General features: G+C 43.1%; 1 protein-coding gene across 1 annotated transcript; it reads right to left on the bottom strand.

Annotated features, from left to right (window-relative positions):
- Nucleotides 1–305: 305 nt before the first annotated feature.
- Nucleotides 306–24,331, bottom strand: COPS8 (COP9 signalosome subunit 8). Its single transcript, XM_075831179.1, has 7 exons — nt 24,125–24,331; nt 15,808–15,878; nt 12,859–12,907; nt 8,815–8,947; nt 3,700–3,807; nt 2,230–2,292; nt 306–1,461 (listed from the first exon to the last, which is right to left on the bottom strand). Exons 1-7 carry the CDS (start codon nt 24,200–24,202, stop codon nt 1,382–1,384), a joined length of 582 nt encoding a protein of 193 aa, XP_075687294.1. The 5' UTR covers nt 24,203–24,331; the 3' UTR covers nt 306–1,381.
- Between the last annotated feature and the right edge of the window lie 201 nt (nt 24,332–24,532).

Here is a 24,532-nt window from a genome sequence, read left to right as displayed (position 1 = left end):
GAAGGAATACCCATAATTCCATGGGCTTTGCTACGTGCCTATCACTGCAGTCAAAAATGGATTTTTTTAAATAATCTTCATGCACCAACGGAACCTTGCATTTCTTCTCTGGCTGCAATATAAGAAAATGTAAGAAAATATAAACTATAATAGCTGATAGCATTATAGAAGGTCAAGCCATAAAAACTGGGTATGGTTGCCTATTACATTAGGGCACATAGATCTTATATACACTCGTGTCAACAAGCAAGTTATTGTGCTTGGATTTTAATGTTTAAAAAAAATGAGCCAAACGTGCACATCTCTGTGTAGTAAACATATTTTTAATGGGTCTTCTTTCAGGCTACACGATGGCAAATTTAACTCCAATTTGATTTGCGTGCAGCGTCTGGAGAGAACAGTTGATGTGCAACTGTTAACGTCTGTAGTATCTTCCTCCATGAGCAACGGCCCTGTGGATGACCCTTCTTTTCCTTGTTCAGATGGAGGCTTCTGCTGATGGGAACTCACTTTTAATAGACCAGCTCTAAAACGATGAATGTCCTTAACACCAGGGTGTAGAATGTCTGTCTTATCAGTAAAGTGTAGATAGTTACAATGCATCACTGTTCTGTCCTCCGCAGCTTATCCAATTCAACTTTTAGGCCCCCTGCAAACGCTGCAGATTTTGCTGCAGAATGGAACGGACTACCGGTCGCAGAACTTTTTGCAACAAAAACTGAATCGTGTGCAGGGGGCTTTACACAAAAGCAGATCGTTTTCACACCGTTTTAGACACTGACTGGCCACGGTACAGGATAAAACGGGCCTGGTTTTGATACTCCAAGAAACCCCTTTGACAGATGGAGCGTCACTGTCAATACAACTGAAAAAGACATTCCATATGTCTAATTACTAGGAGGAACGGAAATGCTAACATCTCTCCCTACTCGCAAGAAGACTGGAAAAAGTCAACTCTGGAAAATAGCAATAAGAGGATGTCCCATGAAGCTCCCTCTGATGCGCGAGTCTTAAATAAAGCAGGCAATGTACCCCATTAACTCACATTAGAATGAAACAAAGTAAATAACTATTGCTAAACTTTCTTAAAATAGCTCAAACCACCGTTTGTGCCAGAACAACCTGCCATATGATATAATGCATAAGATCAAGGCCTTTCTGGCAATAAAGTGGTTAAATGCCACACAAGCCAAAATTTGATGTCAGCCTCTTGGTGCCTGCTCCCATCCGCATTAACTCTTTCAGGCCTACTGGAGACTTGCCTGGCCTGTAAGAGTATAGGGATTGAAAAGTCTTAGAACAGGCAATGAAGTTGGGAGAATCCCCTCGTCTGTCTAACTCTCGTTTCTGTGCATTCTTGATGTCAGGCTGGGAGGGAGCGCTAGTTCTCCAGGAAAGCCACGTAGTCAGTGAGTCTGGCCAGCTGCTGCTCGTTGGGGATCAGAGACAGCGGAGCAGAATCTGTGTGGAAAGCAGAACAAACTGTCACTGACCTCCCACCCAAAATGTACACGGTTACCATGCAGATCCCCCTCCCACCACCAGACCTGCAGCGTTTTAGGAAATTATTAACAGAACTGCAGGCAATAATTGAATTCAGAGCAGCAACGGAGAGAAAGAAAAAAAAAAAAGATTTATTTTTAGGGATGGATTCAAATGGGGAGGGGGTAGCGGATGTAACCTCAATCCTCGTGATTGTGAGAGCAGTTGCTTTTCTTTAAAATACAGCAGTCTGCCAGGATTTTATTAAGTACACAAAGCAGGCAGTCAACTGCTAAGCATGTACTTACAATTATGTGAATTATAGAATCCGTAACAAATGTTAAAAAGCAAATAACACAACTGTATAAACAATGAAAAATAATTAGAGCTCAACCAGCACAGACGGGAAAAAGCCAACTAAAGAAAACCCGTCACATGTTACATACGGTCCAATCTGTAGGCAGCATTTTATAGAGCAGGAGGAGCGGAGAAGATTGAGTATATATATATATATATATATATATATATATATATATATATATATATAAATCTGCTAAGCTCCTCCTGCTCTATAACATAACATGTTACCTGCAGATCGGACAGCATGTACCACGTGCTAGGTTCCCTTTAAGCCTAGGCTTACAATCTATGGAATCATTGCAAATATTTAATGAGACGTGGTGATGTCAGACATATAATACATAACTCTACTGCACAAATAAAAGTGTCCCATAAAACGTCACTTACCAGGCTTCTTGGGCATTACCATACGTGAGGCAGAATCAGCTTGCCAACCCTGCTCTACAACACCTGTTAGGTGAAAGAGCAAGAACACAAACGAGATTGTAATTAGACCACTGGGTATTTGAAGGCATTTTAGTAAAAACATTTCTAAGGACGTCTAAAACACATCTGTTTGAGAACATTATAGTGAGCCAAGATTAGATCAGTAGAACCACAGGAGTACAGAGTGTTGTGGCTGTAATAAGAACACGGAAATCGGTCAAAGACATGGGCTGAATTAAAGGCCGCTCCTGCCGGGCAGAAGGAGCACACAGTGGCCGCCATAAAATGACGATCATACAAGCCTGTGTGCACCTGCTGCACGTTTTTTTATAAGCAGATCATAGCAGCACTAAATAGTCAGAAAAATATACGTTGCAAACACAATAGGCCCATTCAGCAAACCTGTCAAAGAAAAACGCTCCTTGTTGCCCATAGAAACCAATCTTACATTAATTGAAAATCTTGAAAAGTTAAAGCGGCACGGATTGGCTGATATGGGCAACAAGGCCAGTTTTACTCTTGGACATTTTTGGTAAGTCTGCTCCAATATTGTAAAATAAAGCTGCTGCTTGGTTATACTGGAACATAATGCATACATGTGAACAAATGTAAAAATGAGAATGACGTACTATAGCATATATAGTACCTGACACAAGAGGACAGGAGAATTTTTATTTTTTTATTTTTTTTTACAACACTTTTCAATCTCTGTATTTCATTGCTGCTACAATATGAGCTTCCAAAACACCACTATATTTCTGTCATAAATACACAATTATTATAGAATTGCTTATCATGATATTCACGGGCAACACAAAACGCACTATAAGATATCATTTTTGTGTTTCATCATAACATATTTAAGGAGGTGATGAGAACATGGGGTCTGCACAGAACTTAATTATTATACAAAACGGAGGATAACTTATCTGTATAACCAGGTAGTGAGTATATTGCGGAGACTCACACCAGAGGAAAATAAATGAAATCACTGCTAAGTATCTTCTTCCATAGGATATTTAGAATATGCATAAAAAATATTCACACTATTAAAAGGGGTTCTCCGGGACTTTTAAATTCATGGTCTATCTTTTGAAAAGGTCATCACTATCTGATTAGTTGGGTTCCGACTCCCGGCACCCCCACCGATCAGCTATCTGAAGAGGCCGAGGCATCATCGTAGTTTACCAGACACACCGTACTCTTTTCTAAGCTGCTTTGCCTGAGATTAAAGTTCTATGCAGCCCTGTAGCTGCAATCCCAGGCACAATCACTGTTCCTTCATACAAGTTGATCGGCGGTGGTACCCGGAGTTGGAACCCCACCGATCTGATATTGATGACCTAGCCTAAGGATAGGCCATCAATATAAAAGTCCAAGAAAGCCCCTTTAAAATTATACAAACCCTTTAGTGTTTGTAGTAAAACTCACCTTTAACAGCCTCTTCCACGGGAAGTCCTACAAAGGCTGCAAAATCATCTGCAGAAATGGATGTGTAAGCTTGTGCTACGAGACTAAATGCACGCTGCCGTGTTGCATCTAACAAAGAAAAAATATAAATATTTGTTACAATAAAACAGGGATGAACAAAAGTTGTATGAGCTCTTTAGTAGCTCAAAAGGGTGGCACTTGCATAGCCACTATTTTCAAAGAATATGCAACAATATCTGTCAGACTTTGTCTCCCTCTGCTGGCTAATGCCATACATGTTAGGCAATGTTCACATCTGCGTCAGGGCTCCGTTCTGACGTTCAGTAGGAACGGAGCCCTGACTGACAGAAACTGAAACCATAGGTTTCCGTTTCCATCACCATTGATTTCAATGGTCACGGATCCGGTGCCAAAGGTTTCAGTTTGTCTCCGTTGTGCAAGAGTTCTGTCGTTTTGACGGAATCAATACCGTAGTCCAATACGGAACGTCTAAATGGAGCCCTGAACGTAGATGTGAACGAAGCCTAATGTGGTTAAGTAACGCATCATCATAATGGAAATTAAAAGTCCAGTTACCATGTCACATATTGACCCACCAGCTCTTAAAGGGGTTTACCCACAATTAACATTTATCACCTATCCACAGAATAGGTGATAAATATACGATCACTAGTGGCCCCATCGATCTCCCGTCACTGAACGATTATAGAGAGGAAGATTTTGAACTGAGCGGCGGTGACGCATTTGTGCTGCCGCTCTATTCAATGTCTATGGAGCTGTCTGAGACAGCAGAGTGTACAATAAAGCCCTACATTTTTTATTAACTACTCGGACTATTGACAAAGGTACATGATTTTATCCTCCACTTATTGTCATTGTATACAAGTGCTCGTTACTGCGATTCACGACCTAGGGGGACTGCTACACCACCCAGAATAAAGACAAATTGATGCGCCTCAAGCACAACCAAACCAGGCAAGAATATCAGCAGTTGTTCGCTGTTATCTACCAGTCTCATATCAGACATACTACCCTATGTAGTGCTTCGGTTATTTTAGCACTTACTCTCTCCACACTCTGATACTGTAATTGACAGGTCCTCTTTAACTCACATGATGACACCAATTTCCAAAAAAACAGGATAGGTGATAGTTGTCCGATTGCGAGAACAGGGGTCCTGAACCACATGTTTCTCCTCACTGCTCGACTGCAGTGAGGAGGACATTGAATGGCGCGGAAGTCGAGCATGTGCGCTGTTGCTTCACTCAAAGCACATGGCAATGACTGAGTACAGCACTCGGTTGTTTCCATTAATCCCATAGACCATAAAGCTCCTCCTCACTGCACCATTTGGAGGTGGGGGGGGTTTCATGACCCGATTCTCAGAATTGATGGATGTCCCAGTGGTGGGGCCCCCAGCGATCAGACAATTACCCCCTATCCTGTGTATAAGTGATAAATATCGACCCTGGGACAGCCAATTGGCTAAGTACACCTTTGAAATTTATTATATATATATATATATATATATATATATAAATAAATAAATATAATGTGTATCATTGTGATTGGTGCAACTTTGTAATTACTTTCCATTAAAATCTATTTTTACTTTGAGATACAGCTGCTTTTTATCCTGTGTACAGAGCAGCTGTATCTAGTGCTGAAACCTGTATCCGTCAGGTCAGTGGGACTGACGGGTTCAGTGACAGCGGGTCCTGCGATGGAGCGGTTATCGATCACATCCAAGTTCATAACTTAGATTTGATCGATAACAGGTGACCCACTGTCACTGAACCTGTCAGTCCCACTGTCCTGACGGATACAGGTTTCAGCACTAGATACAGCTGCTCTATACAGGATACAAAGGGGCTGTATCTCAAAGTAAAAATTATTAAAAAAAATAAATAATTACAAACTTGCACCAATCACACGGATACAGATTTTTCTTAAAAATCAAAAATATTTTCAAAGGTGTACATAGCCTTTAACCCGTTAGTGACTGCCCCATAGTGTTTTTACGGCAGCCACTAACGGTTTTATTCCGATGCATCTGAGTGGTTTTGGAGAGAGGGAGGGAGCTCCCTCTCTCACCCCACCGGCACCCTGCGTGTGATCGCAGAGTGTCAGTGTCTTCTATGGCAGCTGGGGGGCCTAATAAAGGCCCCCAGGTCTGCCCCAGTTAATGCCAGAGTAATGGCCTGGCAGATGCCTGTCCGTTTTACACGTCTTTCACTGCACATATTGTGATTGTGCAGTGAAAGAAGCTGGGCTGGAACAATGAGAAGTGTAGGACGCTGATTGGTCACTGATTGGTCAGCCTCATACACTCCTCTGTACAACCCCCAGTTGGTAAAAAGTAAAAACACGCTCAGTTGTCTATTAAGAAACTAATTAGCATAAATCTAAAATAGCTCATAACTTGCTCAAAAACGATAGTTTTTCAAAATAAAAACCACTGTTGTCATCTACATTACAGCGCTGATCACATTATGTAGGAGACAGGACACTTATAATCTGGTGACAGAGCCTCTTAAGGCAGGGGTCTCAAACTCGGCCGGGTAAGTGGGCCACATATAGAAAAAATGTGAAGTTGACGGGCCGCATTACTTTCAAATTTGATACAATACAAAATTATTGTTAATCAATTAGTTATTTGAACTACAATAACACTACATTACTATAATAATACTACATTACTATAACATTACTACATTACCATAACAATACTACATTACTATAATAATAGCGCTAGGTTTAAACTTAACAGAAATTTGCGAGATTTCTCCATGTGCTTATTTCAACAATCCAGTTTTCCAGCTTAAAGAGGCTCTGTCACCAGATTTTGCAGCCCCTATCTGCTATTGCAGCAGATAGGCGCTGCAATGTAGATTACAGTAACGTTTTTATTTTTAAAAAACGAGCATTTTTGGCCAAGTTATGACCATTTTTGTAGTTATGCAAATGAGGCTTGCAAAAGTCCAAGTGGGCGTGTATTATGTGCGTACAACGGGGCGTTTTTAATACTTTTACTAGCTGGGCGCTCTGACGAGAAGTATCATCCACTTCTCTTCAGAACGCCCAGCTTCTGGCAGATCACGCTGTGACGTCACTCACAGGTCCTGCATCGTGTCAGACGAGCGAGGACACATCGGCACCAGAGGCTTCAGTTGATTCTGCAGCAGCATCGGCGTTAGCAGGTAAGTCGATGTAGCTACTTACCTGCAAACGCTGATGCTGCTGCAGAATCAACTGTAGCCTCTGGTGCCGATGTGTCCTCGCTCGTCTGACACGATGCAGGACCTGTAAGTGACGTCACAGCGTGATCTGCCAGAAGCTGGGCGTTCTGAAGAGAAGTGGATGATACTTCTCATCAGAACGCCCAGCTAGTAAAAGTGTTAAAAACGCCCCGATGTACGCACATAATACACGCCCACTTGGACTTTTGTAAGCCTCATTTGCATAACTACAAAAATGGTCATAACTTGGCCAAAAATGCTCGTTTTTTAAAAATAAAAACGTTACTGTAATCTACATTGCAGCGCCGATCTGCTGCAATAGCAGATAGGGGTTGCAAAATCTGGTGACAAAGCCTCTTTAAGTGTTGCTAAATGCATTCCGGCGGCTCAGTAGACACACAAATGTCAAGATTGGGATTGCCACAGAGCCCTCTGTAGAAACTGCCACACACCCCTAGATAATGCCAGTGTCCTCTGTAGAAGCTGCCACAGGGCCCCTTCTAGAGGCTGCCACAGGGCCCCCTCTAGAGGCTGCCACAGGGCCCCCTCTAGAGGCTGCCACACACACCCCTTGTAGATAGTGCCACACACACACCCCTTGTAGATAGTGCCACACACACACCCCTTGTAGATAGTGCCACACACACACCCCTTGTAGATAGTGCCACACACACCCCTTGTAGATAGTGCCACACACACCCCTTGTAGATAGTGCCACACACACCCCTTGTAGATAGTGCCACACACACCCCTTGTAGATAGTGCCACACACACCCCTTGTAGATAGTGCCACACACACCCCTTGTAGATAGTGCCACACACACCCCTTGTAGATAGTGCCACACACACCCCTTGTAGATAGTGCCACACACACCCCTTGTAGATAGTGCCACACACACCCCTTGTAGATAGTGCCACACACCCCCCTTGTAGATAGTGCCACACACACCCCTTGTAGATAGTGCCACACACAACCCCAGTAGACAGCTCCATTGGGGCTCCCTCTATGAGTGGAATCCCCAGCCAGAGCATTGCAGACGCTTTGGACAGGGATTCCTCTGCTGGAGGAGCCCCTGATGTCACTGTCCATACACGTGACGTCAGGGGATCCTCCTGGACCGGAATTTGATGTTAGGGGCAACCTCAGAGCCGGTGTCCGAGAGCAGAGCACTAGTTCTGGAACTCTGAGGAAGCAACTGACATTAGTGTCCATATATGGACAGTGATGTCAGGGGCTTGCCCAGAGCTGGAGTCCCGGAGCAGAGCCGCTTCTAGCACTCTGCCTAGGATTCCAGCTCTGCTCCTGACATCACTGTTCATATATGGACAGAGATGTCAGGGGCAACCCCAGAGCTGGAGTCCCAGGCAGAGCGCTAGTAGCGCTCCTACTGGACCTCCAGCTGTGCTCCTGACATCACTGTCCAGCTCTGGGGGAAGCCCTAGACATCGCTGTCCATATGTGGACAGCGATGTCAGGGAATTCCACAGAGTCCCGGAGCAGAGCCAATACTAGTGGCTCTGTGTTCTGCGGGCCGCAGATGACAGCCTCAGGGGCCGCATGCGGCCCGTGGGCCGCGTGTTTGAGACCCCTGATCTAAGGGTTGTATTGCAGAGTCCACTATGAACTGGATCTTATCACCCAGCCATCAGATCTCACAACAAGACTAAAAGTATGCAAATCCCTGCAGCAATGTTCCAAAATCGAGTAAAAATATTTGTTTTTACAGCAGTGAAAGAGAGACCTATTGCACAATAATGGCCATAGCATTGGAATAAAATGTTTAGTGATTCCATAAAGACGTGATGTTTGGCCATGTAGTGTATGCTACTCCTATACAAGGTATATAAAACACCACAGAAAAGCAACTTTCCTTACCTCTTACAGCTTCCATAACAGGCTGTATGTTTTCAGACCACTGATGGGCGGCTATTGACGAATAGACCCCTGGGAAATCTCTCTGCCAGATTCTCTGTCCTACCTCCCAGATCCAACCAATCTCTGGACTGGCCTATGGAGAACAAAAAAGGGCACATAACATCTCAGAGAAAAAGTTACAGCATGTAAAAAAAGTAATCCTAAAAACCGTAACAATGTAAAACTGTACAAATATGAAATCTAACTACAATATAGAAAGTGTTCACATCCACATGGTGAACAGTCAATCACAATTCTATTCACACAGCCAAAAAAAAAAACATGATTTATACGAAACTGGACTTGAGGGAACAGACATTGGAGTACATCGTATACTTAAAACGAAACCTCACTGTTAAAGGGGTTGTCCGAGATACCATCATATTTTCAAAAACCCCTTTAATGCATGTAATTTATAAATGTAAATACATTTGTAATATACTCACGTTTTCCAAAGTGGCCCCGTTTCCAGATCCTGCCGTGGGGAATTTGACGGGTTACGTCACTCTCTGCACTGCGCTTTGTTGATATTGAATTATTTTCCGGTTATACGACCCGTCCCTTGTGACGTGGTGTATATCTGCTAGCGCATGCGCGTTACGGGCTATGAAGGAGAACAAGACTATATACACCACGTGACAAGTGACGTGTCGTATACCCGCCAAAGAAATCAAGATCAACAAAGCGGCAGAGCCAGTGCAGAGAGTGATGTCACCAGTCAAGTTCCCCGCGGCAGGATCTGGAAACGGGGCCACTTTGGAAAATGTAAGTATGTTATAAATGTATTTACATTTATAAATTACATGCATTAAAGGGGTTTTTGAAAATATGATGGTGTCTCAGACAACCCCTTTAAGCAACCTTTTCAAAAAATGTGGAGTATAAAAAAAAAATACATTTTATAATATAGTTGAATTAGCAAAATCCTTTTTTTTTTCTCCAATCCCGGCCGTTTAACCCCTTAGATGTTGCGGTCAATAGTAACCATGTCATCTAAGTATTTTAAAGCTACGTTCACATATGCGTTGTGGCTTCCATTTATAATGAAAGCCACAGGGCTGTGCTGGATCCCAATGGCCCCAACTGATGTATAAGAGAGTCTATCCGGGTTCTGTCATTTTGATGGCAAGAACAGCAATGTAATCAGCGCTATTCTTGCCATCGAAACTGACAAAATTCCTAACCGAGCATTCAATACATATGTGAACAGAGCCTTAGAGTGGAAGGGGCATCCCTCTCGCACCTCGTTGGTGCCCCACAACATGATTACAGGGTGCCCATAAATCGCCATGGCCCAATAAAAGGCTCCCCGGCGTGTAGCATTTGTGAGACTGGTAAGTGTTGCATAAGTTAAAGTGTCCTTCTAATTACGATCTCCCATCGAATAGGACATTGAGCGTGAAAATACGCTACTGCATGCAACACAGCACAGTTACTGTAGCAACCTATGATGCCCAAAGAATATCGTGAACTGCCTTAATTAAAAGGACTTGTAGACGATACTCTCCGGGCGTCTCATGGTTGTCAAGTCAACTGTACTGCAGAGCGTGTAGTACAGCCTCACCACGCTCTACGTCATATCAGCTCTGAGATCATAATTAGACACATTAAATACACTACATGTCGTTTTGTTCCCTATAAAAAAAAGATTTTAATAAAAAAATATGACATATTTGGTATTGCCGCAATCGTAATGACCCGTAGAGTCATTTATACCGCATGTGGAAAAATGTAAAAAATAAATAAATCCCAAAAAATAACAAATATGACAGAATTGCTGTTTTCCACCCCTAACCCACAAGAGCTGTGAACCCCAAAATGGTGGCAATAAAAATTCAACAAGTCCTGCAAAAAAAAGTCCTCCCCCAGGTACATTGAGAGTAAAATGAAAAGGTTATGGCTCTCGGAACGCGGTTATGCAAAACTGAAATAAAAAAAAATGCCCGCATGCTGAAGGTTGTGTTGTGTCCTTAAAGAGGCTCTGTCACCAGATTTTGCAACCCCTATCTCCTATTGCAGCAGATCGGCGCTGCAATGTAGATAAGAGTAACGATTTTTGTTTTTTTTTTAAAAACGAGCATTTTTGGCCAAGTTATGACCATTTTTATATTTATGTAAATGAGGCTTTCTAAAGTACAACTGGGCGTGTTTAAAGTAAAAGTACAACTGGGCGTGTATTATGTGCGTACATCGGGGCGTTTTTACTTCTTTTACTAGCTGGGCGTTGTGTATAGAAGTATCAGCCACTTCTCTTCACAACGCCCAGCTTCTGGCAATGCAGACACACAGCGTGTTCTCAAGAGGTCACGCTGTGACGTCACTTCCTGCATCGTGTCGGACGAGCGAGGACACATCGGCACCAGAGGCTACAGTTGATTCTGCAGCAGCATCAGCAGGTAAGTAGCTACATCGACTTACCTGCAAACGCTGATGCTGCTGCAGAATCAAATGTAGCCTCTGGTGCCGATGTGTCCTCGCTGGTCCGACACGATGCAGGACCTGGGGCAGGAAGTGAGTGACGTCACAGCGTGATCTCTCGAGAACACGCTGTGTCTGCACTGCCAGAAGCTGGGCGTTGTGAAGAGAAGTGGATGATACTTCTATATACAACGCCCAGCTAGTAAAAGAAGTAAAAACGCCCCGATGTAACGCACATAATACACGCCCAGTTGTACTTTAACGTTAAACACGCCCAGTTGTACTTTAGAAAGCCTCATTTACATAAATATAAAAATGGTCATAACTTGGCCAAAAATGCTCGTTTAAAAAAAACAAAAAAAAACGTTACTCTTATCTCCATTGCAGCGCCGATCTGCTGCAATAGGAGATAGGGGTTGCAAAATCTGGTGACAGAGCCTCTTTAAAGGGTTAAAGTCCTGCTTAAGTGGCGGTAATAGAAGAAAACTGTTGGTATATAGGTGACTCCCTGCTGACACTATCGAGAACAAAAAGATTTGATGTCTTCGTGGCACCAGTCCCCAAGAGATCTGTCCAACAGTCTAGGTGTACTGAGTTTCGCACACAACATTTGCTAAAATGCGGAGGCCAGATGTTTATTGGTTGGAGTCTACAGCAAAATTTCAGTTGAATGCCTGTAGAGACGCTTATCCTCTCCTCAGAGAAGAAGAAGAAGCACTAACTACGCTTCAAACTGCAGGAGCTTTTTTATTTTACGAGTTTTAAAATGACACAAAAAAAAAACGGTGGTATTTCCAAAATCATAAATTATCACCTATCCACAGGATAGGTAATAATTTTCTGGAATGGAGTTCAATGCTAGACTGTCGCTCCATTCAAGCTCCTCCTCACTGTGGGGGTTGCAGTGAAGATCTGGGGGTTCAGGACCCACGTTCTCAGGATCGTTGGGGGTCCCAGCGGTGGTACCCGCAAGCAATCAAAAAACCTGTGGGTAGGTGATAATTTATGATTTTGGGAATACCCCTTTAAGTAGCTCTTAAAGCAACACAGGGATTGAATATTTGAACTAATCATTAAGAAAAAGTTATAAGAACCAGGTTTAGAGCCGGTTCCCACAGGCCATCTTACAGATGAATAGTCGCCCATGAAAAACATTGACAGTTTGAGTCAAAGGGTATGTGCACACACACTAATTACGTCCGTAATGGACGGACGTATTTCGGCCGCAAGTACCGGACCGAACACAGTGCAGGGAGCCGGGCTCCTAGCATCATACTTATGTACGATGCTAGGAGTCCCTGCCTCGCTGCAGGACAACTGTCCCGTACTGTAATCATGATTACAGTACGGGAGAGTAACTCAGTAACTCAGTGACCGGAGCCCAGCGACAGAAGGAGGGATGCACGTCAAGGGGCCCCATTCTAGAAAAGGTGCCGGTCCAAGAGGTGGGACCCGCCTCTATCAGACAATTATGGCATGTCCTGTGGATATGTCATAAATGTCAGAGATGGGAATACCACTTTAGGGCAAAGTATCACACATTAAACAGTAGCAATTTTATATTACACATCTAAACACAAAACTTACAGATTTAACCGCAGGGGGGATTCTTTTCCATAAATAGCGAGCATTATTCCTGAAGAAAGAAAAATGCAGAAACTGTTAAAGGAGCACGAAGCCTAAAGTACAGCATTTATACAAGGGCATCCTTTAAAAAGGAGCGGCTGATATCACTCGCACAAAGGTGTGCAAATCTTACTATATAGCAGGGTTGGCTGGCTAACTGCTTTTTGGGGGCCACCCAAAGGCTAGATACCTTTAAGGAACCTTAAAGTGTCAGTCCAGTTATACTATCCTGCCCAGCGCTCCACGTCCGATGTTAGTTCAGGCGGGAGAGTATAACCGGACTGAGACTTTAATCATAGAAGCATAAGAGTACGCAACGCAGCAAAGTGTGCAGATGTAAGTACACCCCCTAGCCCTACCTATTACCCTGGTCACACCCTAGTTATATTCATTACTGTGTCTTTTGAGTGCCCTGGCCTAGTGAGGTCAGTGACAGTCCTGTAGTGCAGCTCATATTAGGGCCACCTTGCAGCTATTCCACACTGCTGTGCCAATGTCAGCACATGAATAACATCCACACAGAACTGGGCATAGTCAGATGGCAATTGCTAGAGGAAGATGATCCACCTTTGAGAACACAGTAGTATAGCATTAGGCCTCATGCACACTACCGTGCGTGGTTGAACGGCCGCTAATGACGGTTCCGTGAATAACGGACCCCCACAGTTCCGTGTGCAGTCCGTTGTTTCACAGACCACATCAATGCAAAGGCCGAGACTGTTCTGTCAAAAACGGGCAGGAGTAAGAACCTATTTTTGACGGAACAGCCGCACGGTTCCGTTGAAACAACAAAAGTGTGCATGACCCCATTGAAATAAATGTGTCAGGGCGCTATCTGAAAACGGATAGCACCGTGAAGAAAACAACTGAAGGGGGCATGAGGCCTTCATGAAATAAAGTAGTGCTCATGGGGGCAAAAATATATTATGGACTTCCTGTAAGTAAAGCGAAGAGCGCTACAGTCCGCATTTCTCCAGCATGAAGTGACGAATAGCAGGAGACAATAGACCCCAGCAATAAACTGGAATCTTCGGCAATGAATTACACTGTGCCCATTGAAGTCAATGGCTGTTAAAGTAATGTGCAAATGTGTTGGGTATTTCAGAGCGAGAGACACTATGTAGCCACTGCCCACTCTGGCTAATATATGAGGGTCCTAAAGAAGGTAAAAGTGGTTCAAATGGTAGATAGTTTCTTTAACATTTATTAAAACTTTCATTTCCTCACCATTTTCAAGATGCGTTTGTGACCAGTGAATTAAAAACCTCTTGTTTACATCCTGAATACTGCTGAGAATTTGCTACAATTGAACGCAGTCTAGACAATCCTCCCTGACAAGCAGCCTGGACTTCGGCCCAATACTAACACTGATACAAACTGACAGGACTAGAGATTGGAGCTGCTGATGTATTTAGCTCACAGAGGATTGCCTGGACTGGATACAATTGTAGCGAAAGCTCAGCTGTGAGACGAGGAGCACCTATCACTATGATAACGGTGATTGGGGAGGTCTTACAGCCACCACTCATATCCTTTAACTCCTTAACGCCGAAGGACGGATATATCCGTCCTCAGCAGCTGCTAGTTCGCGCAGGAGGACGGATATATCCATCCTGTGATGGCGCGGGTACTGTCACTGTACCCACGCGATCAGCGGCAGGAGCACGGCTGTTATACTCAGCCTGGCTCGTGCTGCAACTGCCGGAATCGAAGCGTGCTTCGATTCCGGCAGTTTAACCCATTAAATGCCGCTGTCAATAGTGACAGCGGCATCTAATGTGTTTGACAGAGGGAGGGAGCTCCCTCTGTCACCCGATGGGCGCCCCCGCAAACAAATCGCGGGTCACCATGACAGCCGGGGGTCTAACAAAGACCCCCAGGTCTGCCTTCAGCATCTGCCTGTTAGGCGATGCCGGAGGCATGACCTAACAGGTTGCCTGTCAGTTTTACACTGACAGGCAATAATGCTTTGGTATACTAAGTATACCAAAGCATTATATATGCGATCGGCACATCGCATAGTGAAGTCCCCTGATGGGACTTAAAAAAAAAAATGTCAATCAGTTAAATAAAGTTTGTAGAAAAAAAAAATAATAATTACAGTCAAAATCAAATGAAACTACTTTTTTTGCCCAAAAAGTGGTTTTATTCAGTAAAAGTGTCAAAACAAATCACAAATACACATATATGGTATCCCCGCGATCGTAACAACTTGACCAATAAAATTAACACATTAATTAAACCGCCGGATGAACGGCGTCCAAAAAAACCGCAAAAAACAACGGCAAAATTCTCTCTTTTCTCCCATTCCCCCCATAAAAAATAAAATAAAAGTTAATCTATAAGTCCTATGTACTCCAAAATAGTACTAATGAAAACTACACATTGGCCCGCAAAAATCAAGCCCACATACGGCCACATCGACGGAAAAATAAAAAAATGACGGCTCTTGGAATGCGGCGATGCAAAAACAAGTAATTTTTTTCTAAAAGGGTTTTTATTGTGCAAACATAGGAAAAACATAAAACCTATACATATTTGGTATCCCCGTAATCGTGCCGACCCATAGAATAAAGTTAACATGTTATTTCCGCTGCATAGTACACGGCGTAAATTTATAACGTGAAAATTAATGCTGGAATAGCTGCTTATTTTCAATTCTCTCCTAAAATAAAGTTAATAAAAGTTAATCAATATATTGTAAGCATCTAAAAATGGTGCAATTACAAAATACAACTCGTCCCGCAAAAAACAAGCCCTTATGCGGCTATGTCGACGGAATAAAAAAAAAGTTACGACTCTTGGAATGCAACCGTGAAAAAACAAAAAATAATCCTTGGTCATTAACGTGCAAAATGGCCCGGTCATTAAGGGGTTAATGTTAGATATTCCAAAAACACATATACTCACATGTCATTATGCAACAGGTATAGGACTAATAGTTGACTGTACACTTGTGGAGTAGAAACACCTCCTGTGGCCTAAATAAAGACATTGCTGGGGTTAGTAAAAGTTTTCACATTATGAAGTCGTGCCAGAGAAACGGTGTCATGATTACCATACAGGATAAACTACTAGACAGGACTGACAAATACCAACATGCAGTTGGTGGATGAAAACCGTTCTAATAAAATGTGGTACTGTTGCCAAAGCAGCCAATCAGATCACTTCTTTCATTTTAACTCTAACATGAAGATAGGAATGCTGGAATCGGATTAGTTTCTATGGCAACACTGACACTTCTTGTTAGGACAGTCGTTTAACCCCTTCCCGACATCCGCCGTATATATACGGCGCTGTCGGGAGGTGCTTCCCGCAAAGCGCCGTATATATACGGCGCAGTGATGGTGCGGGCTCAGGAGCAGAGCCGGCACCATCACCGCGGGGTGACAGCTGTATTATACAGCTGGCACCCTCCTGTAACTGCCAGGACCGGAGCTATTCTCCGATCCGGCAGATTAACCCCTCAGATGCAGCGCTCAATAGAGCGCAGCATCTGATAGGTTTTCACCCGATCGGCAACCCAGTGATGAAATCGCTGGGTTGCTGTGGCAATCGGACGCCAGAAAATGGCGTCCGAGTCTGCCTTGTACGGGAGCCGATGAGGACCCGCCTGCGGCGTGTCCTCATAGGCTTGCTGTCAGTGAATAACTGACAGCGCTAATACACTGCACTACGTATGTAGTGCAGTGTATTAGAGTAGCGATCGGGGCATCAGGCCCTCATGTCCCCTAGTGGGACAAGTCAGAAAAGTTAAAAAAAGTTAATAAAAATGTGGTAAAACAATAAAAACACACACATTTCAAATAAAAATAAAGCTAAACTGACTTTTTTTCCATAGTAAGTCATTTATTATGGGAAAAACCGTAAAAATCAAAAAAACTATACATAATTGGTATCGCCGCGTCCGTAACGACCCAAACTACAAAACTATTATGTAATTTATCCCGCACGGTGAACGCGGTAAAAAAAAAACATGAAAAACAGCGCCATAATCTTTGTTTTTAGGTCACGTCTCCTTCCAAAAAATGCTATAAAAAGTGATCAAAAAGTCACATTTACTCCAAAATAGTACTAATAAAAAACGACAATCCGTGCCGCAAAAAATAATCCCTGACACCGCTATGTGCACGCAAAAATAATAAAGTTATGGGTCTTAGAATGTCGACACAGAAAACAAATGATTTTATAAAAAAAGTGATTTTATTGTGCAAAAGCTGCAATACATAAAAAAAACTATATAAATTTGGTATCGCCGTAATCGTATCGACCCGCAGAATAAAGCTAACATGTAATTTAGGGCGCACTGTGGATGCCGATAAAAAAACCAATAAAAAACTATTCCAGAATTGCTTGTTTTTGGTAATTTCCTTTACCAAAAAATGAAATAAAAAGTGATCAAAAAGTCGTATGTGTTCTAAAATGGTACCAATAAAATCTACAGCCCGTCTCGCAAAAAACAAGCCCGCACACCGCTCAATCTACTGAAAAATAGAAAAGTTATGGCACTAGTAATGCGGTGATGTAAAACATCTCAATGCGCAGGCCGGAGGGGAACATTCCTTCAGTTTCAGGGCCCCAGGATTTAGGAACTAGGAAAGGGAAGGGACATAGCACATCCGCTGGAAGCGAGGGTGCCCGTATTATACCAGCGCAAAACTTTCTCAGCAAAATTTCCCAAACTACGAAGGAGAAAAAAAGTCCCCAAAAGGTGCAGTGTAAAGAGTGTTACAAAAGGGGGATAAGAAAGAAAACCGTTTATCAGTGTGACGCCGGCCTGTGCATAACGGATCGCTTCACATCGTAACACACATCTATGGATAATTGTATTATTTACCCCATTATTATACCCTATTATTATGCCCTGATGTTCTCCGCACAGATTACATATGCCCCCACATTATAAGCTGAAATACCAGCAAAACCCCAAACAGAACTATTACCAAGCAAAATCCATGCTCAAAATGGCGGTCTTTCCCTTCTTAGCCCTACAGTGTGCCCAAACAGCAATTTATGGCCACAAGTAAGGCATTACCATACCCGGGAGAACCCGCTTAACAATTTATGGGGTAAGATTCTCTAGGGGCACAACATCTTGTGCGGTGAATGGGCAGATCAGTGGAGAAATTGCAATTTTCACTTTGCACAATCCACTGCGTATTCATTTCTGAAAAACACCTGTGGAGTCTAAATTCTCACTACATCCCTTGATAAATGCCTTTAGGGGTGTAGTTTCTAAAACGGGGTCACTTTTGTTTGGTACATCAGTGGTTTTGCAAATGCAACATGGCATCCGCAACCCATTCCAGCAAAATCTACGCTCCAAAAGATAAATACCGCTCCTTTTCTTCTGAATGCTCCCATATACGTAAACAGCCGATTATAACCACATATGGGGCGTTACTGTACGCGGGAGAAATTACTTTACAAATGTTGGGGTGCTTTTTCTTCTCTATTCCTTGCAAAAATGAAAAATGTGTATCTAAAACGACATCTTGTTGGAAAAAAAAATTATTTTCATTTTCATGGCTTAATTCTAATTAATTCAGCAAAAAACCTTTGGGATCAAAATTTTCACTATACCCCTAGATGATTCCTCAGGGGGTGCAGTTTCCCAAATTGAGTCACTTTTGGGGTGTTTCCACTGTACTAGTACTACAGGGGCTCAGCAAATATGACATGACACCCAGAAACCATTCCAAAATCCAAATGGTGCTCCTTCCATTCTGAGCCCTACCGTGTGTCCAAACAGATGTTTGTGACCACATGTGGGGTATTGTTTTACTCGGGAGAAGTTGCTTTACAAATGTTGCGGTGCTTTTTCTCCTTCAGTCCTTGTGGAAATAAAAAAAAAATACCTAAACCTACATTTTCTTTGAAAAAATGTAGATTTTCATTTTTACGGCCTACTTACAATAAGTTCTGTAAAAAAACTGGCTGGTCAAAATGCTTGCTACACCCCTAGATAATTTCCTCATGGGGTGTAGTTTCCAAAATGGGGTCACTTGTTGGGGGTTTCCACTGTTTTGTCCCCTCAGGAGCTTTGCAAATGCGACATGGCCTCCGCAAACCATTCCTGCTAAATTTGAGTTCCAAAAGCCAAATGGCGCTCTTTCCCTTCTCAGCCTCGCTGTGTGTCCAAACAGCCGTTTATTACCACATGTGGGGTATTTTTTTACTCGGGAGAAATTTCTTTACAAATTTTATGGTGCTTTTTCTCCTTTAGTCCTTGTGGAAATGAAAAAAAATTAGCTAAACCTACATTTTATTTGAAAAAAATTTAGATTTTCATTTTCACAGCCTACTTGCAATAATTTCTTCAAAAAACCTGTGGGGTCAAAATGCTCACTATACCCCTAGATAATTTCCTGAAGGGGTATAGTTTCCAAAATGGGGTCACTTGTTGGGGGTTTCCACTGTTTTGTCCCCTCAGGGGCTTTGCAAATGTGACATGGCCTCCGCAAACCATTCCTGCTAAATTTGAGCTCCAAGAGCCAAATGGCGCTCTTTCCCTTCTAAGCCCTGCCGTGTGTCCAAACAGCCGTTTATTACCACATGTGGGGTATTGTTTTACTCGGGAGAAATTGCTCTACAAATGTTGTGGTGCTTTTTCTACTTTAGTTCTCTTGGAAATGAAAAAAAATTAGCTAAACCTACATTTTATTTGAAAAAATGTAGATTTTCATTTTCATGACCTAGTTCCAAAAATTTTTGCAAAAAAACTGGCCGGTCAAAATGCTTGCTACACCCCTAGATAAATTCCTCGAGGGGTATAGTTTCCAAAATGGGGTCACTTGTTGGGGGTTTCCACTGTTTTGTCACCTCAGGGGCTTTGCAAATGCGACATGGCCTCCGCAAACCATTCCTGCTAAATTTGAGCTCCAAGAGCCAAATGGCGCACTTTCCATTCTAAGCCCTGCCGTGTGTCCAAACAATCGTTTATTACCACATGTGGGGTATTGTTCTACTCGGGAGAAATTGCTCTACAAATGCTGTGGTGCTTTTTCTACTTTAGTTCTTTTGGAAATGAAAAAAAATTAACTAAACCTACATTTTATTTGAAAAAATGTAGATTTTCATTTTCATGGCCTAGTTCCAAAAATGTTTGCAAAAAAACTGGCCGGTCAAAATGCTTGCTACACGCCTAGATAAATTCCTCGAGGGGTGTAGTTTCCAAAATGGAGTCACTTTTGGGGGGTTTCGACTGTTTTAGTTCCACTAGACCTGTTCAAAGCGGATATGGTGCCTAAAATATATTCTAATAAAAAGGAGGCCCAAAATCCACCAGGTGTTCCTTTGCTTCTGAGGCCGGTGCTTCAGTCCATTAGCGCACTAGGGCCATATGTGGGATATTTCCTAAAACTGCAGAACCTGGGCAATAAATATTGAGTTGCATTTCTTGGGTAAAACATTCCGTGGTACAAAAAAAATGGATTCAAAATGAATTTCTGGAAAAAAATAATGAACTTTGTAAATTTCACCTCTACTTTGCCTTAAAGAGGCTCTGTCACCAGATTTTGCAACCCCTATCTGCTATTGCAGCAGATCGGCGCTGCAATGTAGATTACAGTAACGTTTTTATTTTTAAAAAACGAGCATTTTTGGCCAAGTTATGACCATTTTCGTATTTATGCAAATGAGGCTTGCAAAAGTACAACTGGGCGTGTTGAAAAGTAAAAGTCCAAGTGGGCGTGTATTATGTGCGTACATCGGGGCGTGTTTACTACTTTTACTAGCTGGGCTTTCTGATGAGAAGTATCATCCACTTCTCTTCAGAACGCCCAGCTTCTGGCAGTGCAGATCTGTGACGTCACTCACAGGTCCTGCATCGTGCAGGCACCAGAGGCTACAGTTGATTCTGCAGCAGCATCAGCGTTTGCAGGTAAGTAGCTACATCGACTTACCTGCAAACGTCGATGCTGCTGCAGAATCATCTGTAGCCTCTGGTGCCGACACGATGCAGGACCTGTGAGTGACGTCACAGCGTGATCTCTGGAGAACACGGCTGTGTCTGCACTGCCAGAAGCTGGGCGTTGTAAAGAGAAGTGGATGACACTTCTATACACAACGCCCAGCTAGTAAAAGTAGTAAACACGCCCCGATGTACGCACATAATACACGCCCAGTTGTACTTTTACTTTTCAACACGCCCAGTTGTACTTTTGCAAGCCTCATTTGCATAAATACGAAAATGGTCATAACTTGGCCAAAAATGCTCGTTTTTTAAAAATAAAAACGTTACTGTAATCTACATTGCAGCGCCGATCTGCTGCAATAGCAGATAGGGGTTGCAAAATCTGGTGACAGAGCCTCTTTAATTCCTGCGCAACGTCTAAAGGGTTAAGAAACTTTCTAAATGTTGTTTTGAATACTTTGATGGGTGCAGTTTTTAAAATGAGGTGACTTATTGGGGGTTTCTAATATCTAAGGACCTTAAAGCCACTTCACAACTAAACTGGCCCCTGTAAAAATAGCATTTTGAAATTTTCTTGAAAATGTGAGAAATTGCTGCTAAAGTTCTAAGCCTTGTAACGTCCTAGAAAAATAAAATGATGATCAAAATACGATGCCAATATAAAGTAGACATATGGGGGATGTTAGTTAGCAACATTTTTGTGTGGTATAACTGCCTGTCTTACAAGCAGATACATTTAAATTGAGAAAAATGCTAATTTTTGCAATTTTTCGCTAAATTTTGGTGTTTTTCACAATTAAATACTGAATGTATCGGGCAAATTTTGCCAGTAACATAAAGTCCAATGTGTCACGAGAAAACAATCTCAGAATCGCTTGGATAGGTAAAAGCATTCCGGAGTTATTACCACATAAAGTGAAACATGTCAGATTTGAAAAATGAGGCTCTGTCAGGAAGGTCAAAAGTGGCCAAAGAGGGAAGGGGTTAAAGCTACAGTCACAAGTGCACAAACAGCAGCTATGACGCTGGTGGACAATCAATTGGCTTTCTGGTCTATAACCGGAGCTGCTATGTACTTAAAGTAATATTTCGGGCTCCAAGACTGGTGACTTTACTTACATAGTCTGCATAGACTGAGGGCCCTTTTACACCAGAAGATATATTCTGGTAAACAAGCGCCAATCAGTGATGTAGCACGTCAATCGGGGCTCCCGTTTAGTTTCATTAACATGGAGCAATTATTGAACTGTATGAGGACGAACAAGATCGATTGTCTCCTTACAGTCTGCATCATTGTCAGGGGTGACAACGATGATTTTTAGGACCGTATGAAAGATGCGATCAGCCGAGAAACAAGCGCTTGCTCATTTGTCATCTGATCGCTGGGCCCATTCACACAGGTCGATGCGATGGGGAGCGTTCCGTTCCCCAAATCATCGGCCCCTGTAAGAGTCTAAGGGCTGGTATACACGGGCATATTTCTGATTAACAAGGCACTTGTTAACGGGCCCTTTAACACAGGCCGACGCTATACTGTACGGGGGACGAATGATCGTTAAAGGGATTTTCCGGAGAGAGAAAATTGTTGGCCTATAATTCACCCGTCGATCAGCTGTTTTAAAATGAGGGTGGCGATGCTCGTACGAGTAATCCTTCCCCTTCATCGCTCACGCTGCTCAAAACTGTCAAACGCCAACACACTTCTAGCAATGGTTCACACTATTACAGCCTTCTCCCATGAATTGGCTTTGATCGCAGCATTTAAGGGGTTAAAGGCAGAGATCAGAGGTTTCTCTACTGTCCGCCGTTAGAGAGCGGTTGCGGCTTTATATTTCAGCCGTTGCACCGCATCTGATCGCACAAATGCTGTGCCCGTGCGATCAGCAGGGCAAGTATGCTCATCCGAATGCGGCAACGTCCCGCCGTCGGCAACTGGATAACCCCTTGGTTAAGGGGGTTATGTGGGGACCGAAAAGTATTAGCAGTGTACTCTCTGCAGTATGTGAGTAAATTGCTAATATACATTCCGGTCCCCCGTCACGCTGATTTTGATAGATTTTTTTTATAGCGCTGGCGGGGGACCGGACGTCTAGTGGGAGGGGGTGAAATCAAGGTATGGTGGCAATTTTTCTGGGGAGATGAGTTTCTGTAACTGTTAGTTTTTTGCAGGAGGAAAATTCTGCCTCAAAATTCAGTTTGGGATTTTGACGCAGATTTTGTCCTTCCTGCACTTCGTTTGCCGCAATTTTCACTCGCGCCCATTGAGTGCTATGGGCAAAAACTCTGTGTGAACAGGGCCTTACAGGCACAGCAATACCAATAATGTGAATTTTTTTAAAGTTTTTCCAAGATTCTTTTTTTTTTTTTTCAATTCTATAAACTTTAACTTGTATAATACATTCCAATACTTCTGGCGTATGCTGTATTATGCCTGTCTGACAGACTACTCATTAGGCCCAAATACATAGGCTGACCTGGGAGCCATTGCAACTCATTGTCACACCACGACTGAATATCAGGGGTGCCGATGGGCTTACACAGGTAGTCCCCTCCCTCTGTAAACACACTTAAGTGGATACTATTGACCATGGCATCTAAAATGTTAAAAGGCACATGATTGGCGGTCTCTCCGATTGTGGGCATTAGAGAAAGGGGCCAGCTGTATACAGCCAGCAAGCGATGACACCGCTCCTAGGCCTTGCTCCATCACTTGGCCATAACAGTATAGAGGTTCGGGGGAACGAACCTCTAACCGTGATGTACTGTACAGCGCAGGAAAAGGTTAAGGGATTTTAGATTTACACTTGTGGTTCAGGGGGCTGGGACCTCCACTGGTGTCCTGAACTCAGGGGTCCTGACATTTAGTTCAATGGAGCAGTTGTCACACAGGCTCAAGTATCAGATGTCTAAAATCATCAGGGTTTCATCCTCTGCCATTGCAAGTCAGTTGACAACATTTAAACGACTGGTCAGTAAACGCAGAAAGTGGAGAATTCCTTTAAAGAAGTTCAATAAACAGATCAGCAAGTATAAACAATTCCCCCAGGATTCAGGGACTATATTATGGAGGCGGAGTAATACGTGGCTGCTCTTATTTTGGCCATATCTATAGAAAGCGCTAGAAGAGCCGTACATGCACCCGCTGAATAATACTATGCTGTGAAGCTGTCCTGTATACAGAGAGGAGAGTGAGATGTGACATGCACATGGTGTGATATACATTAGAGCTGTCAGAGCCAGCGTTCACACACACAGAACAGACTGCGGCCTAAGCGCTTCATATACTGATAGGAGAACGCAGACGTCACCCACCTCCAATTCTTGCTCCTCACATTGCTCTAGAAGCCTTTGGAAGGATACCGGATTTTCCGCCATCACGGCAACTGGCATCTTCCCTGGGTAGATAAATCCTAGTGTGTTAAAGGACCTTTGATGATGTCATGACCAGGTGATCAGTCACAAGTGTGGGAGGAGTCAAACTCCAGGCTGTGCTGCCGGAGAAGTTGCTAAATCCTAGTGGGCTACAGGACCTTTGATGATGTTATGACCATGTGATCAGTCACATGTATGGGAGGAGTCAAACGCCAGGCTATGCTGCCGGAGGAGTTTCCTGTAGTTAGTAGCTAGTGGGCTGAAGGACCTTTGATGATGTCATGATCACGTGATCAGTCACATGTTGTCAGACTCCAGGCTGCTGTAGTTACATGCAGAGCTGTGTTG

This window comes from Rhinoderma darwinii, chromosome 6, assembly GCF_050947455.1.
Source record: "Rhinoderma darwinii isolate aRhiDar2 chromosome 6, aRhiDar2.hap1, whole genome shotgun sequence".
In the NCBI taxonomy this organism is placed as follows: Eukaryota; Metazoa; Chordata; class Amphibia; order Anura; family Rhinodermatidae; genus Rhinoderma; species Rhinoderma darwinii.
The sequence above is the reverse complement of the archived record's forward strand: the minus strand, read 5'-3'. Positions and strand labels throughout refer to the sequence as shown.

Bases quoted from the DNA above. Each gene is read 5' to 3' on its own strand.
- COPS8 (XM_075831179.1), bottom strand. From the start codon at position 24,202: ATGCCAGTTGCCGTGATGGCGGAAAATCCGGTATCCTTCCAAAGGCTT. The intron at 2,293-3,699 runs GTGAGTTTTACT...TTCACCTAACAG, and splicing joins CGTGGAAGAGGCTGTTAAAG to GTGTTGTAGAGCAGGGTTGG. The intron at 1,462-2,229 runs GTAAGTGACGTT...CTTTCCACACAG, and splicing joins GGTAATGCCCAAGAAGCCTG to ATTCTGCTCCGCTGTCTCTG.